General features: G+C 35.4%; 1 protein-coding gene across 2 annotated transcripts in view; it reads left to right on the forward strand.

Moving 5' to 3' along the window:
- The window catches only part of LOC106472047 (kynurenine 3-monooxygenase-like), a 36,744-nt gene that overhangs the window by 7,404 nt on the left and 11,694 nt on the right, over window positions 1-17,646 (forward strand). For both annotated transcript variants that reach the window (XM_013932674.2, XM_022400659.1), the window contains exons 3-6: window positions 1,431-1,621; window positions 4,815-4,863; window positions 16,347-16,434; window positions 17,050-17,221. In XM_013932674.2, the coding sequence (XP_013788128.2) occupies window positions 1,442-1,621; window positions 4,815-4,863; window positions 16,347-16,434; window positions 17,050-17,221 (489 nt within the window). In that variant the 5' untranslated portion in view covers window positions 1,431-1,441. The remainder of the gene's footprint in view (window positions 1-1,430; window positions 1,622-4,814; window positions 4,864-16,346; window positions 16,435-17,049; window positions 17,222-17,646) is intronic.

A 17,646-nucleotide genomic window follows, 5' to 3' on the forward strand; every position in this document is an offset into this window, starting at 1 on the left:
ATTTGGTGTAATATTTAATGACGAAATTGACAATTAATGATCATTGTGCCATTTTTTGTAATAAACATACAAACATAAGCACATTTTGCACATAGAAAGCGTTATGGCGGGAGACACTCAGATCACCTTGCTGTCAATTCAGTATTTTTAAAAACAGTTTTCTTTAAATAGTACTAAGTGGTTTAATAAGTGATTTAGTAACTTTGTGAATTGCAAATTACTGTTCAGGGATACAGGTGATTATGCAAACCAAGAAACGCCTTTTCTATGGAAAGTATTCTGCCGCTAAAAGAATGCAAGCACAAAGAGCAGCTGAAACAGAAGAAGAACGCAATCAAAGACTTCAAGCACAAGCTGCAAGACAGGCTGCTCAAATACAGGAAGAGACTTTGGAACAACGTAAAGTTAGATTTCGAGCTCAAGCTGAAAGGCAGGCTACTCAAAAACAGCAAGAAACTGTTGAACAGCACAAAGCCAGAGTTCAGTCAGAATCATCAAGGCAAGCTGGATATAGACGACAAGAAACTTCTGAGCAACATCAAACCAGACATCAAGCACAAAAAATTAAGACAAATAACTTACAGAGAGCAAGAAACAGAGGAGCAACATAATGTACGACTTCAGGGTCAAAGAACAAGACAAGCTCAACACGATCTAATTTCAAATAAAGCTTTGTTTGATTAAATGCTTTTTTATTTCTCGCATCACAGCTTTTGTCTACTTACAGAATCATTTGCTGAAAAAAATACTGATCTATACATTTCAAATCTAAATTTTCACCGTGCAACGCCGGGTATCTCAGCTAGTATTTTTATACATGTACAAAAAGATGCAGATGAGTTGAGTTAAAATTGTAGAAAAAGTTCGCAAATCAAATAATTTGTCTCAATAACATCTGTATAAATGAACAAAAATGATGTCGGTTATTAGAGCGTCTGATATATTCGAACATTTGTAAAGAATCGGTGATCCATATAAGTAATAAAAGTAATCTAAAATGTTTGTACGAGATGTATCCTTTTACTTTACACCATTATTAATGTAAATGATTAAGAAACACTAATCAAACATTAAGCTCACATTTTTGTCAACACGTATTGTTCATATTATTAACTACACGAGTCATTGTTTTCTGAGTTGAATTTTCACTAAGGTGTTTTTTGTTCTTGTTGTTGTTTATTGCTTTAAATTCAGTCTAACAGAAGTGACTGTATTTGTAATTAGATATTATAATATTATAAAAAGATTATAGTTTCCGAATTCTCTTCACGAGTCTCTTATATTTTTGTTCAATGTTTGATTATTTTTAATGCAACAGTAATTAGATGTCTTGACGATACTTTGACTAACAGTTTCTTCTTTTTGAGTTTTACACTAGTGAGTTTACATAAAAAAACAAGTAAGGTTAAACTTAGCGCTTTGGCTTCTAGATATTCGTCGTATGAAGCATGTGACAGGAAAAAGTATCAACTTAGCTTTATCGGTGAGGGGACGCTCTTCGCTGAAAGCTGTGGGATTGGAGGATGAGGTAATTGTGAGACATGCGATCCCTATGTATGCTAGGCTGATTCACGACAGAGATGGCTCTCGGAGACCTATACCTTACGGAAAGAGTGACCAGGTGAGCTCGTAACACAGAACTCTACACTTCTTTAAAGTAAGGAAGTACAAGTATTAACTTCTTTGCCCTCTGGTAGAGAAATTGTGTGCTTCTTAATATTAGGTTACTGATATTGATCATTATATATTAAATTTCACACAATCAGTTTCTTTCTTTTTTTTTCATAGAGTTGATCACAGTTAAACTTGCGTTTTATATTTTTTTATTTGTTTTTTCCCCTTTGGCCTTAAATTAAATGGTAATACATGAACAACATTATCATATTGAAACTTCTAATACGCATTAAATATTAATTATTGTTGTTAAAGCTCTCCGTGATTGTTTCTGTAAGGCTAATCAAATTATCAATAGTCTGTCTGATTTGTTAATCATTTTTGTATTTCCTATAGTGTATTTATCAGTTTCATAAATGTAATATAATTGTGATTGTTTGTTCTATAAGTTTTGCATAATTAACTTGTGAGACGTATAAGTCTATAATTATCTGATTTACTCGCTGGCTTTCCTTCTTCATTGATCGTTGTTTGGTCAAGTGACCTGGGAGGATAAGGTACACCCTGGATCCTCTACCTCCCTTCTTGGCTATTGATTTGGTTCGTGAGTGTCGTGGATGAAGCCCACATTAATTCTTCGGTAGAAAAACCCATTATTACATCATGCAGCTACTGTATGTGCATTACAATAGCTCATTCGCATGTCCATGAATGTACTTCGTAGATTTTTCGTGTTGTCTGGTGTATATTTCTATTTTTTCGTTCGTTGTCAGTGTAAAGTTTTACTCACACAAACAGTTCCATACATACCAACTAAACATACAGCACTAATCTTATTTTTACACATAAAAACCCTTTTTAAGATAAAATTAACACTATATCTAGCTACCGGCTTGCTCAGTAGTAGGTGGTCATAGGTTACTTGAAGAATGTACTAGATTTAGTGGTGAGAGGTGCTTAGGTTTATTTTCGTCATTTATGATAAAGTTTTTCAGCGTTTTTAATGATGTAATGAAGTAATGTATTGGTCTATTTTGAAGTGTTTGACAACATGGGGATGTTTGTGTTATTGTGAAGGTTGTGTTTGTGTATCTAGGATCTATGTATGCTTTAGTGATTATTGGATTTTCTATTTTGTCTGTATCTTTTGTATGCATGCTTTGGTTACATTTAATCATGCTGGCAGGCATACTCTACCACTGGACGTATGTTTGTTTTATATTATTTCAAGTATGTATTCAATTGTAATGCCCCTGTTGTTGCCAGTCAGACGTCGTACATAATTCGCTCATTGCCAGATTTTGTTTCTAGTTTCATTTATATGCTTAGTTCAATCTAGTTTAGAATCGTAGGTTAGACCCAAGAATTTGGCTGATGTGGCTACCTGAAGAAGAGTTCCGTAGAGGTATAATTTTGGGGGCTCTTTGCTTTTCTTTTTTGATTTTATGAATATAGCCTGTTTTTTTTATGTGTTTTGAATTTCGCACAAAGCTACTCCAGGGCTATCTGCGTTAGCCGTTCCTAATTTAGCTGTGATAGACTAGGGAGAAGGCTAATCATCACCACTCACCGCCAACTCTTGGGCTACTCTTTTATCAACAAATAGTTGGGTTGATCGTCACATTATAACTCCCCCACTGTTGAAAGGGCGAGAATGTTTGGTGACGGGGATTCGAACCCGCGACCCACATATTTTGAGACGAGCGCCCTAATCACCAGGCCTATAGAAAACCTCTACAATAGAAAAAATCCTATTGATTGTCGAAATAAAACATTAAACAATAGAATATCTGGCCATTATGCCTGTAGAAAACATTCTAGATAGAAAAAAAATGTTGATATTCCAAACAATTGGTGTATGTAGCAAAACTCTGCAATAGCCGTAGAAGGTAAAAAACCATAGGCAGCTGATGCTTCAGAATAATCTTTAAAAAAATGAGCCACATTGGTAGTCCTGGAAGATGAAACTGTTGGAAGTTCATGTCTGAAAAAACCTCCAAAATCAATAGAATATGAAAAATCAAGCGGTTTATGCCTGAAGGAAATGTCCACAATCGATAGAAGATGAAGAAGCAAGCACTGGATACCTGAAGAAAACCGCTACAATATATAGGTGATGAAGAATCAGGCACTATATACCTGAAGAGAACCTGTAGAATAGACAGAAGATAAACAATCGAGTAAGTAGTTCATACCTAAAGAAAGTCTACATCCGATAACTTCTATTGAGGTGTCAAAAATGAAAATCTCCTAATTAGGATCGTACAATGTGTTTGGTTTGTTCCTTTTAGAATTTCGAACAAATTTACACAAAGGCTACCTGCGTATTTCATTTGCTTGTAGTTAAGCACAAAGCTACACAGTGGGTTACCGGTACTGTGCCTATCGCGGGTATCGAAACCCAGTGTTTAGCGTTAGAATTTTTCAGACAGATCAACAGCACCCACTGTCAACTCTTTGTCTATTCTTAGCTGATCGAATAGTAGGATTTGAGGGTTATTGTTATAGCACAGTGGTTCCCAAACGCTTTTATTCTGAGTCTCCCTTGATGTGAATAAAAAGGTTTGAGACCCCCTCGACCTACAAAAATGCCTTAAAATGTGATTTTAAAATCTCCCCTCCCCATCCCACTACTTTAGCATGGTGGTTGTAGTGCTGTGGTAAAAACAATAACTTCTCCTTTTGACACACTGTATCATTTAATTAATTAAACATAATTTCTATCGGTTTATTGTTTATTTAAAATTAAAATTAATTCAGCATCTTTGTTTTCTGCTCATTTTTGCCCCCCCCCCAGAAAAAGCTTCACGACCCCCAGTGGGGCCGCAGCCCCCATTTTGGGAAACACTAAATGTAGCAGACTGACGGCCTTGAAGTACGCCTTGTCCAAACAGTATTTGGTTATGAGCTGTTCCGTACGAATCAATCAACTGAAAAACACACCATATGAACATTGGTATGAAATATTATACAATATGGTACATACAATATGAATACCCACATGTATGTTTGTATTTATTTATACTTACTTGAGCAACGGAGACTTCGCTGAGTTTGTATGAATGCTTTTTGTACTTCAATATATATATATATATATATATATATATATATAAGTATATTATTATGATTCTTTTCAAGAAATCTGTGATAGTAAACAACTGTTATATTACTGATATATTTTATTTTTCATACAATTGTAGTGCATATTTTCAGTTGGACGTCGGTTTTTGAATGAAGTTTTATTGTCAGGTAAGTTTATTTAACTAAGTGTCTTTACTGTTGAGAAAAAATATTTATTTAAAGACTTCTAATGAAACAGGATATATAAATTATTTTTAAAGTTATATTCAAATAACTGGAAATTGATAAAATCGTGGAAAGGTTAGTCATTATTTTTTCTGGTTTAAATGGCATATCACTTTTGTTCAATAATTTTTACATACGGAGGTACAATTTGGTTTAAATTCAAATACTGAAATAGGCTTACAATTTACATAAATTATCTGTGATTTAGATAATTTATAGTGGCTATTAAGGTCTATAATTATTTGATTATAAATCTTACTTAATAGAATAGGAGAAAAGCTTCGACTTGGTAAACTCACAGAAATTTGAGGGTTATTTTAATCAGAATAATCCACGGTTAAAGCCTTTAAGAGTACATAGTGTAACCTACGCCTCAAATTATAGCCCAATGTTTGCTAAATTATACCAGATTTAACCAAAACGTGGGTAAACACTGAAAAGTATTAGTTGTGGTATCAGACGTTTCAACATAAGGGTGATAATTATTTACCATTATTGGTTCTATATACGGCATTTCACCACATTTGACATACGTATTTTGCGATACTGAACAAACTGGCAATACTGATTGAAGTATACGAAGTTTCGGGATATTACTATTAGACACACGTACTTTTGAATACAGGATTTATTGGCTAACGTTTCGTCACATTGATACACAAACTTTCTAATACTGGTTCTAGTGTAAGACATTTCGTCACAAGGAAAATAAGCCTCACCTAGAGTTAGGTATAATATACGACATTTCGCCAAACTAGCGATAAATCCTGCCTGGTATTGGTTCCGTGCAAAAAGTTTCGTAGTGCTGTTCGCTTTTCTTTTGTTTTTGCGGCAATAGAGATAGATATACGTTGTTCAATACTAATTACGAGTGTACGACGTTTCAATATATAGACATACGAAGTACGCAGTATTGATATTGGTTCTACATTTCAATACACTAGACATACGTAGTGCCCATTACTGGTTCTAGTGGCCAACGTTTCAACACCCTACACTGTACACATACGCAGTACACAGTATTGGTTCTTCTGGCCAACGTTTCAACAGACTAGACATATGTAGTGCCCATTAACGATTCTAGTAGCCAATATTTCAACACTAGACATACGCAGTACACAGTATTGGTTCTTCTGGCTAACGTTTCAACGGACTAGACATATGTAGTGCCCATTAACGGTTCTAGTAGCCAATATTTCAACACTAGACATATGTAGTACCCCGTATATGTTGTAATGGCTAACGTTTCATTACACTAGCCATACGTAGTACTCAGTACTGGTTTTGGTGAAGAAGAGTGCCTTGTTCCGATATATCATGAAAACAGTTTAAACATTTAAAGCTTTCAGATATTTATTATGGATATACTTATTGACAAACTTTTCTCATGTATCTTTTTTTACATGCATGTCGCCCCCCCCCCTCCGGTTCGCCATTAAAAGATCTTTTCCACCTCGTTAACATACGTGAACGAGCCCTACTCATAACTGTTAATTTTTTTGCTTTTATAAATGACCTTCCTTCGATATGTATTTTTAAATAATTCGTGCAAACTTCATTCAATAATAAAAATGAAACACACAAAACTCGACAAATTCGTTCAGACACAAAGCAAACAAGGAAATATTTGTTAAGATTACCTAGAAAATAAGCGAACATGGTAGATAATTCAGTCTTTTCGATTGAGATTTTTACTTTTATTTTTTTGCTAAATAATCAGAAGTAATTGAAAGCGTTGAAGACAGATTAGTTCTGACGTGTTTGAATACTGCTGTTAAATCAAAGTGTTGGGAAGTTGTAATGTTAAACCTCAGATTATAGCTTCGGGAATTTTCATTGTTGACTATTATATTATAGCATTGAAAAGTGCTGTTGTAACACTCAGCATATAATTTAAATAAATGCTATTGTTCAGTGTTAAATAATATATAGTCAATAAATGATATTGCTTACTAATAGATTATAGCTTCAGAAATATTAATGTTGTCCGTTAGAGTATAGCCTTGATAAAGCCTGTCCATGACTTATATGCATGCCTTAAGAAACGCTATTTTCAACTGGTTGGTTAATCTTCTCTAGTGTTTTTGCTGGCTGGTATATTATTTATTATCCTTCTGCTAGTGCTATTGTTCAGTGTTACAGGCTGTACTTTAGGAAACGCTATTAGTATTATTGACTGGTAGATTATAGCTTCGGAGGAGCTATTATTTATTGGTAATTTATAACTTTAATTTTTTTTTTCTGTTGGGTGGTACGTTATAGATTCGGCAAGTGCTAAATTATAACCCTGAAAATGTTTTTGTTTACTGCTAGTCATTCCTTTGAAAGCGCTCATGTGTTATACCTTCAAAAGTAGTTTGGAAGACTGATAAAGTATAATGTTGGAAATACTACTGTTAACTAGTAGAGTAAACCTTCGAAAATACTTTTGTAATTTTGTATGTTACATCTTTTGTAACTATTAATGTTGACTTTTAGGTTATATCTTCAGATGTGTTTTTGTTGTCTAGGAGGATATATCTTCCAAAGTACTTTGCTGACTGGTAAATTATAGCTTCAATATGTGTCATGGTTAAGTGGTAGATTTCTTATTTCAAGAGTGCTAATGTTGACTGGTATGTTATAGCTTCAGAAATGCTTTTTTGAGTCATAGATAATAGCAACAGTAAGTTTTATTGTTGACTGTTGTGCTATATCTTCGAAAGTGCTTTTGTTGACTAGGAATTTATATCTTTGGTAAGTTCCATTGTTGACTGTTAGATCAATTGACTGAAAGGTTATAGCTTGGTAAGTTATATTGTTGACTGTTAAGTTATACATTCGGAATTACTTTTATTGACTAGTTGGTTATAGCTTTGGTCAGTACTGTTGTTGAATAAAAGGGTAAAGCTTTAGTAGGTGCTATTTTTCATTAGTATGTTATAATTTCGATAAGTACAATTGTTAAACAGCAACATTCTTTTCACTGGAAGGTTATAGTTTCGGTGGGTTCTGTTGCTGACTGTTAAGTTATACCTTCGGAACGATTATATTAACTGGTAGATTTTTTCCTCAGAAATGCTAACAATATAGACTGTTGAATTAAACCTTTATAAGTGCATTTGTGGACTAGTAAATAATATCTTCGGTAGGTGATATTTTTGCTGATAACTTATGGTTGAAAAAAGGCTATTATTTAATGAAACATTGGTCCTTCGAAAAGGCCTTTTTTAACTGTTAATTTTTACCTGTGGAAGTACTTTTATGAACTAGTAGATAACAATTTCGATAGGTAATATTGTTTACTGATAGGTTATAGCTTCAGTAAGCTGTTTTATGGTTTCATTAAGTGTTGATCTTCAATGGTATGTCATATCTTCAGTAAATGCTTGTTTTAACTAGTAAGTTATAGCTTCGATAAGTACTATTGATTATTATTATGTTATCCATTAGGAAATGCTTTTGTTGAATGCTTTATTAACTACTATTGTTAACTGGAAGGATATAGCTTTAGTAAGTGTCATTAATGACTGTTATGGCAGTAACCATTGTTCACTTGGAGGCTGTAATTGGGCAATCGTTTTGCTTTTTTTTTTCTGGTAGGCTATACATTCAGAATTGTTTTTCTTTACTGATAAATTATGGCTTTTGGTAAATTCTGTTGTTGCCTGTTAGATTCGATCTTCAGAAGTAATTTTGTTGATTGTTACTTTATAAATTATATAAGTGCTATTGTTTTTTATTAGATTATATTTTCAGTAGTTGCTACTTTTCAGTGGTGAGTTATGATGACTGATCCTCAGCTTTGATAGTCTGGCCCTGATGTCACCCAACATTTCATGGTGGTGCAGCTTTGAAACTGGAATACAGTCGTGGCAGAACTGTGGCAACATTTTGACTCGGTGGAAAACCAGCCGTCCATCAGGTGAAGTTTGGGGCTCAGATATGGGGCCCCTCGGAGAATTTGGTTCTCTTGGTAAGGCAGTGCGATTCTAGGTGGAAACCTCATACAAATCAGAGAAGAGGAGAAAGCTAACAGCAACAGTTGTCATAGAAACTCCCGATGCAGACCGTCTTGTTCGAGCCAATGCGTTTTTTCTTACTCGAACTTTGCACCCGACACATCCTGGCGGTGCAGCAAAGAAAGGTTGGTTTCCAGCAAGTGGACAGAATTAGCCTATCCCCCCCCCCCTCTATGATGCGTGTGCCATAGCCAATGCCAATTATATCTCCATTCAAACGTTGCTATAGAAGGGAGAACCAGAGCCTCTGTTTTGGTTGTGGACTGCAGGGGCACTTTCATGTGAATTGCACATATCTGGGCAGCAAGATAGATTAAACAACCCGAAATTAGTGACTGCATGGCAGCTACAGTGGGGGTAGGGGAAAGCCACAAGCCATAGCTGCTGTTGTCTCGCCTCTAAAAAATTAATGGAGTTCGAGTCAAGTCTGGCCACTGACTGAAGGAAGTATAGCAGACACTTGTTCTAAAGGGTGCGAAGGTCAGCCCAGCCCATTTAGGGTTAGATGGAGCTTAATATATGTCTGTAAAGATACACAGTCGAGTGAAGGACTGTTGTACCATGGTTTGCTACAGACAAACATTAGTGCACTGACACCTTGTTGAGCCAGCTCCAAAAACACACTTTCATGTCCAGAAAACAAGCAGCATTAGCACAGACAGTTATCTGTTTATCAAGGGTTGAAGTCCTGGTGTTGTTCCAAAGTGATGAGCAATTAGTAATCCAGCTCCCTACTGAATACTCATTGGAATGATAGTCAGAGTAAAGGTTTGCTGGTGGTGATGCTTGTGTTACTCGCTTCACGCCCTGTCCTCAAAATTGAATACTCAGCTGTGAATGCATCTGAGGTCACTGACTGAGGATTGTGCAGGCAGTCTAGACTCATCCCAGTAGCACAGTCTCAGTGACCTGTTAGTAAATTTCTCAATTTATTTGTGAGAGCAGACAATCAATTTGGTAGAATAATATCATAAGCTCTCACACGCATGCAAAGGAGGCGCATCCTGTTAAACAATCACTGTATGTAGCCAGTGCAGAGATATAACAGATAATTTATTTGGAATGTTTAATTATTTGTAGTAATAATGAATGGCGTATGATTGTTATTTGTTTTAAGGAACAAAGTTATACAGCCCCTAAAGAGTGCATGGTCAACACAAGTGGTAATTATCAGAAATAAGGATGACATGAGCACGTTCTGTGTTGACTTCTGCCATGATGCACACCAATGTATTTCTATTGCTGTGAACATATGAATGCTAGTGGAATCGAGGCAGTGTTGTCATGATCACAGAATGTAAAGCCATTTCAGCTATGACAACACTTAGTATGACAACAGAATCATGCCACAAACAATTCTAATAATGACTAGATAACAACAATCTCACCTCGGCAGCTCCAGGAAGAGCAATTGAAGGACTCAGAACTATAATGAGTGCTCCTTGTCATAATACATGAACAGCACAGGTTAAAAAATGTGATACATCCACATCCAGCCTCTAGCACTTCTACGAGCAGTTGCAGGTGTGTGATGGCATGAGACAGTTCTACTTACTATGTTTGAATCCTGACATACAACCCTGGTATAAGCACTGTACAATGTATGCTGCCCAGAGGAAATATGGCCAAGGTTAAAATTCAGTAAAGAATAATTGGTTCTCTTCTCTTGAGAATACCCTGTTTATAGTCATTCCCCTCCCCAAAAAAGAACCAAGTTATCAACATGCACTGGTCTTTATTAATCACCTTACTAAGTGAGCTAAGACATATCTATTGATCGACAATCCAGTAGAATCTATTGCGGATGTGTTGGCAAACCAATAGACAGCCAGTTCCAATGCTCCCAAAGTTATTTTCTGAGATATGTAAAGTGTTCTGTGTGGTTAAGATTTCAACCAGTGCCAGCCAGATTTGGTAGAGTGGGTAATACAGAATGTCATGTACATTGTTACAAAGTATGTTAATTTCGGTCAAACTCATTGAGATGAATGTTTATATTTGGGTTGGAAATTATGCTTCCTGTAGATGTTATGTACTGTTCACCGTTTAGAGCAAATGTTCCACGATGTCCATGTGCATATGTGATGTACCTGAGATATATGTTGGCCAATGTACATGATTTTTGTACCAAAACCTAAGAAAGGTCACCATATGGCAAAAGACATGACAAAACAGTCAAAGTAAGAACCTTTCAGCATGACGAATGGACATGGCTTTGTTACGTGCCAGTGGCCTGGAAGCAGCTTCATTCCAGTTTGATAAGTCCACACCTAATACTCTCACAAGTCGATCCATTGAATCTAGCATTCGTATAGCAAATACAAGTGAGTACAGTACATTGACAACTCACAATCTTATGTTACAGAAGAACCGCTCGTTTCTTGGTTTGCCTAGGAATTGGAATTGGTACCAGTGAGTCAGAATATGGCAGAGAAACTGTTTTTGGAGCATCTCAGCTCGGCTGATGAGAAGGGAGATGCTAAGAGTACTTTTTAAATGAGCAAGTCCCGAATAAGTGCCAGAATGTTCCAATGATTGGCTAGGATCAACTACCATATCAATAGCTAAAACTATCTGTTGGTCAAGAAACCAATGACTGAAAGGGTGTTGCAACCCTTGGTTTCCAAGATATCGAGTGGTGCAACAAAATATATGGACAACATTGGTGATTACCAATAAGCCACAGTAACTATGCCATTTGTTTGGGGAAGAAATCAATGACTGAAAGGTTTTTGTGATATTATTTGGTGTAATTTTGTGACTACCACTTGATTATCACATCTTAAGATGTCTGTCGCCAGTAGATGTAATGCCTAGAATGTCAACAGTTTGCACTACTGGATATGTTTACAAGGAGTTCAAAATCTCTGTCAATAAAGCATTTCAACTCTCTCTTCCTGAGTTATGGAGTGATTTTAAACAGCAAAACGATTGTCTGACACTTTGTGAAAGTCGGTTTCACACTTAGTCGAGTGGAATAAACCATAGAGTGCTAAATATATTCTCACCAATACACTTAAATGTGTTTAACTCCTCTATGTGTAGTGAAGGAGTTATGTTTTTTTACCTGCAAAGAAGATTGGTCAAAGAAGATTGAATCTTAACACATTGACTTTGCCTCTATTTACTTTTACGTGTTGCCAACTGAAGTGAGTGAATCGACTTATGTAAAGCAATACAATATCCCGATGGTCAGCAGTTGGAGGCCATACTTGACAGTAAAAACATGTTTAATGTGGATAGCTGTTTTTAACTAAATTTGTTGAAAGAATGTATTGATATACAAGGTAGTGACAAAAGAAATATTAATTCTGGCGACGATATTATTAGCTGTAAAAGTCTAATTTAAGCTAGATTATACTGTTAAATGTTTATTTTGTGATGCCTATAAAAGATTGTTGAGTTGCATTACTCGCAGATGTGGCACGTTGCTGAACCATGAATATTAATGTACAGTTCATGGATATAGCTCGAGACAGTTACCATGGTAATGGCACACAAACCTGAGGCAGTCTTTTCACAGCTACTAGTGTATGTGATGATGTGCGTGTCTTTTTCTTGTAACAAAGCCACTTCGGGCTATCTGAAGTAAATCGAACCCCTGATTTTAGCATCGTAAATCCCAGCGGGGTGTGACGATGTGCAGAAATTTATAAATATGTATATTGCAATATATGTATGGAGACATGTGTGAAACTGAAATAATTCAAGGAGTATTTTATGAATATTTTCTTAACATTATTTCTCTTCAAGGTGCAGTTGTAATGCATAAAGATACAAATTGTAGACGTTTTACCGGAAGCGAGAAAAATGCCTTCTTGGTATGACATTGCAATTGCTCTTCTGTGTGTCATGCTTGTATCTGCAAGGAGTCGAGTGAGAGTGATGTTCACCCTATTTTGATTACTAGTGTGGGTACCTAACTATGCAGCTTCGCCATTCATTTCTTTCCTTCTGGACCTGGACTGTTTTAGTGTGAAAACAAATGGTAATGGAAGAAATGGTGATCTTGGAGTGTTCATCTAGAATTCCGAAATCAAGGACGAGATCTGAGGAATCCTGTGTTTACTGAGCTTTCCACAGGTAGTAGGATCGTATTGAACAGGCAAGACATCTCTGTAGACATGGCACTTGACCGCAGACCAAAATTTTAGCATCCTGCTCCTAAGAAGTACTTTAGTGCAGAATATTTCTGCAACTGGACTGTTGCAACTTTAACCTATTCTTTTGACTATACTTTTCTGACTGATCAAAGTTTTCTATTTCAATCAAGTTATTAACCATTCTGACTATCTAACTAACCAATTGCAACCCACTATTCTCTGTATGTTGTATCAAGACCCAATAAATTGTGCAACAAATGAAAACTATGGTGAGAGTTTTAGTTTTGGTTATTTTCGGGATGTAATGGAGTATCCCACACTTCCAGTCACTACAGGTGCTGGCCTCACCTCTTCTCAGCAGAACCGAGGAATGGAGGTGCATTGCTGGTTGATATATCTGACATGTATGCAGTGACCAAAGCCAAGAAGCCCAACATTTTTCAGTTGACACTGCAGCCCATCAGGTTAGCCACAACTGAGAATCCAGTCAGACCAAATGTGTATTGACTGATGTTTCGTTTTTCTGTAAAAGGGTGTTTGCGGATTGGTTTATAAAGGTTGCTTTAATATAGATTTAAATGTTTTAAGTGATTTTAAAAATAACTAGTTTTCTTTTATATTTTGACTTAGCAAATTTAGTAAATTTTGAATTTAATTCTGCTTGAAAACGTTTACGTAGTTTCATTATGCTGAAGCTTTTTTTGTTGTTCTTATTTTGATATAAGTTTATCCACATTAGAAGGGATATTTCTTCGTGTATTTTATCTACTTGCGAGTTAAAGGACTTGTTGTTTTTATTTTTGTATCTTATTTAGGTATTTGTGCGTTAGCAGAATTTCGTTTTTATGTATTGGTTTATGCTCAAACGTATTTTAGTATTGCTTTGCATGTTATTGTTAGCTACCCCCCCTCACAAAGGAAGAAGGTAATCTTTGTATTAAAATAAGTTTCTTGTTTTCTTGTACGAGTATTGTGTTAGCTATCACCTTCTTAAGAGGATAGATCTTTCTTAAATGTATTTGTTTCATTTAAAATTGTTTTGGTCAGTGTGTCTAGGTGTATTATTGGGCAAGTGTTTTTACTAAGGCAGAGATGAGTTATTTAAATTTATTGATAGGTACCTGAGTAACTTTTGATTATTATTTGTTGGTGGTTTATAACTAGGAATAGCCTGGTTGCCCTGGATATATATTCATTAAACTTATTTTCATGATGTCCAAAAATAGACTGCTGTCTTTTCTGCCAGTGAAACAAGTAATACACAGGGACACAGTTTGGCGGCCATATTGACCGTATTTATTTTGACGAGTAAACAAGGCAGTACGTGGCTTTTGACAAGGTATGATGAAGATGCTTAAATATTTATCTGTAAGCCTTCAAATCACTTTGTTATGTAAAGTTATTCGAAAAATTTTGTAGCTTCATGTTAACTTTATGGAATCATTATGATAACAGATCATTGAAGCCAATAATTACTTGTTACACTATATTATCACCCAGTAATTATAGACCCATTAATCTTACATCAATTGTGGGAAAAGTTTTGGAATGTTTGATAAAGGATGCTTTGCTAAGTCATTTAACAAAAATTCAAATTTTATTGGATAGTCAACATGGTTTCACTGAGAGAAAATCTTGCCTTACAAATATTTTGACATTCTTTGAAATGGTTACTGTTTATGTAGATAATGGTAAGGATGTAGATTTGATGTATCAGGATTTTCAGAAAGTATTTGACAGTATTAAAGTTAATACACTGGTAAGGCTATTCCCATCCAAATTTTACTTATAATTCACATTATGATAACCCACATGCATTATCTTGTATTTATAATAACTAAATCCAATTTGCCATTTATTCACCCAACTGACTAAATGATCTATATCCTTTTGTCAAGCAGCAGCACCCTCTTCACAGCTAGCAACACCCAAGACCTTAATATCATCAGCACATTTAAGTCATTTATTGATCCTTCTTCATCTTTGTCATTGATGTAAATCAAAAAGACCAAATGACCTAATGCTGAGTCCTGAGGTACCCCACTTGTGACATTAATCCAATATGACTGAATTCCATTTATAAGAACCCTCTGCTTTTTTCCATCCAGCCATTCTTCTATCCAATTAGCTCAGTGATCTCTCACACCTCTAGAGATATTTTTCAACCCTTTTATGTGGCACTTTGCTAAATGCTTTCTGAAAATCCATATACACCAAATCTACACCTTTAATCTTATCTACATAAGCAGTAACCTTTTCCTATGTTTGTATTTTATCCTGGTTTAAGTCCTAGGTACTGTAAATATATTCTGAAACATAACTGTTAGAATATAATGAGAAGGGGCAGCTCGAAATTATATGGAATAGGTTTGTTCATATACAGCCAGCTGTAAAGTATAGAGCTGGTTATTAACTCTAATATATGTTTTAAAAGCTTCTATTATCGCCCATAGAACTGTAGTTATCCAACTTATTTTACTCTTAAAAGGGGTGAGGTTTGATAAGTTATATTTGTGTGTGGTTCTCTATATTTAACCTCCTGATAACTCATGTAATGTCTGTAGTAAGGGGTAGAATGGATGAAGAAAATCTGCTTTGTTTACTCGTCTCGTTCTCGCGACAACCTTGACACACCATATAAGGAAAACCGTATCCCTGTGTATAGCTCTAGCTTCCTTGTCCATATGCGCGAGAGTTTCTGGAGTCATGTGAGTAAAGTGTGAGCCGCGAGAATCTTGTTTTTGCTTATGTTTATTTTTGTATGTAAACACCAGGTTCTCTCTTGTTATTCATGATTTGCAGAAATTTTCAGATTTATTGAGACTTGAGACTTTTACAGCTTAGTTTGAGAATAAACTTAGGTTCTTCTTTTTAACATTTTATTTTTGTTTTCGTATAGGGAAGCTAATACTGTACTGGTAAGATTAAAAGTTCTCTCACACTATCTCTCTTTTCATTTTCACAAACATACAGCAAATAGTTGCCCGCGTTTTGTTTTTTACTGTGGCTGTGTTTGTTTAATAAAGAATTTGATTGTGTATTTTCATTCAGTCCCTTTCTTTGCAACAAATTCAGTCGGAGTCAAGGAAAGACATACCCATACTCCATATTAAAGTATTTGTCGGATCGACAGTTTTGCGGGCCCTACCCATTTACTCGAAGGGAAATTAGTGTAACTGAGGATACCACATATTCTAATTTCCTTTTAAAATTAAACAGATTTTAAAACAGTTGCTAATTTATTCATTCTTCTGATTGATATTATATACTCAACATATATATTATCTAGTTTGATGTTTTATGGTTTCATTTTATCACATAGCGGCTGAAAAACATTCCAACGTCAACATTCATTTTAATCACAAGCTCGTTACCTGTGATCCGGAGACTGGGTCGATGACTTTTGAAAGGTAAAATATTTAACATATTAAAGACACATTTATGCATAAATATTTGTGTAAGAAGTGAAAGCAAGAGAATTAGAAGATATATTAAGACGTCAACTTTAAGAATGATCTGTAAGCGATTCTTCCACTTATATTATAAGAACGGAAACAAACATTTCAGAACGCTTTACACCTGTTACAAAGATCGTCATTCTCTCAAGTTGGGAAGTCTACGGTAGCCCGTATGTTATTAAGTTTATAATAAAATGTTGGAATTTCTAACATTTTAGTAATAATTTTCATATCACTGGTTTGCTCAGTGACATTTTTAAAGGCATTTAATTCAGAACCGATAAACTACCGCCATCTTAAATTCAAATGATCGTCTTCGTCATTTATTTTTCATGGACAAAATTTAACATACTGTAAGTAATGCAACAACAGAGTAACATGGGTTATTACCTATGATTCAGTAACAGTGCAAACAAAATAATTCCAGAGAGGGAGGGAGAAATCTACGCTGAACCAGGACCCTTCCTGGCCCAAAACATGGACCGAATCCCGATGAGGAAAACTGAAATTTATTTTTCATTGTTTTTGTTATCTGTTTTCGTTGTTATTGAGAGTCTCTGATTTCAGGTATCCAAGTAAAGAAATTACAACTGCTCAAGCCGACCTTATCGTTGGTTGTGACGGCGCCTTTTCTGCTGTTCGACGACAAATGCTGAAACGACCCCGTTTCAATTACAGCCAAACATACATTCCTCATGGATACATGGAACTAACGATACCCGCTACACCAGACGGCCAAGTATGTATTCAATACTCACGTGCAGTTATTTGCTAGGTTACGAGAAACTGACATACTCTAAATCTGATGAAAATGTCCGTACCCTCACGGTTAGGAGTGTTAACCTTGTATATATGTCAGATTATTCGGTCCGTGAGATATAGACTATTATGTGGAAACATGCTGAATAATCTGACACAGTCTATATCTCATGGACCAGCATGTTTCCACATAGTCATGTATTTTTGTATATACAAGGTTAAAATAATCTGACATAGTCTATATCTCACGGACCAGCATGTTTCCACATAGTCATGTATTTTTGTATATACAAGGTTAGAATAATCTGACATAGTCTACATCTCACGAACCAGCATGTTTCCACATAGTCATGTATTTTTGTATATACAAGGTTAGAATAATCTGACATACCCTACTTTACACGA

This window comes from Limulus polyphemus, unplaced genomic scaffold (genome assembly GCF_000517525.1).
Source record: "Limulus polyphemus unplaced genomic scaffold, Limulus_polyphemus-2.1.2 Scaffold5044, whole genome shotgun sequence".
Lineage (NCBI taxonomy): Eukaryota > Metazoa > Arthropoda > Merostomata > Xiphosura > Limulidae > Limulus > Limulus polyphemus.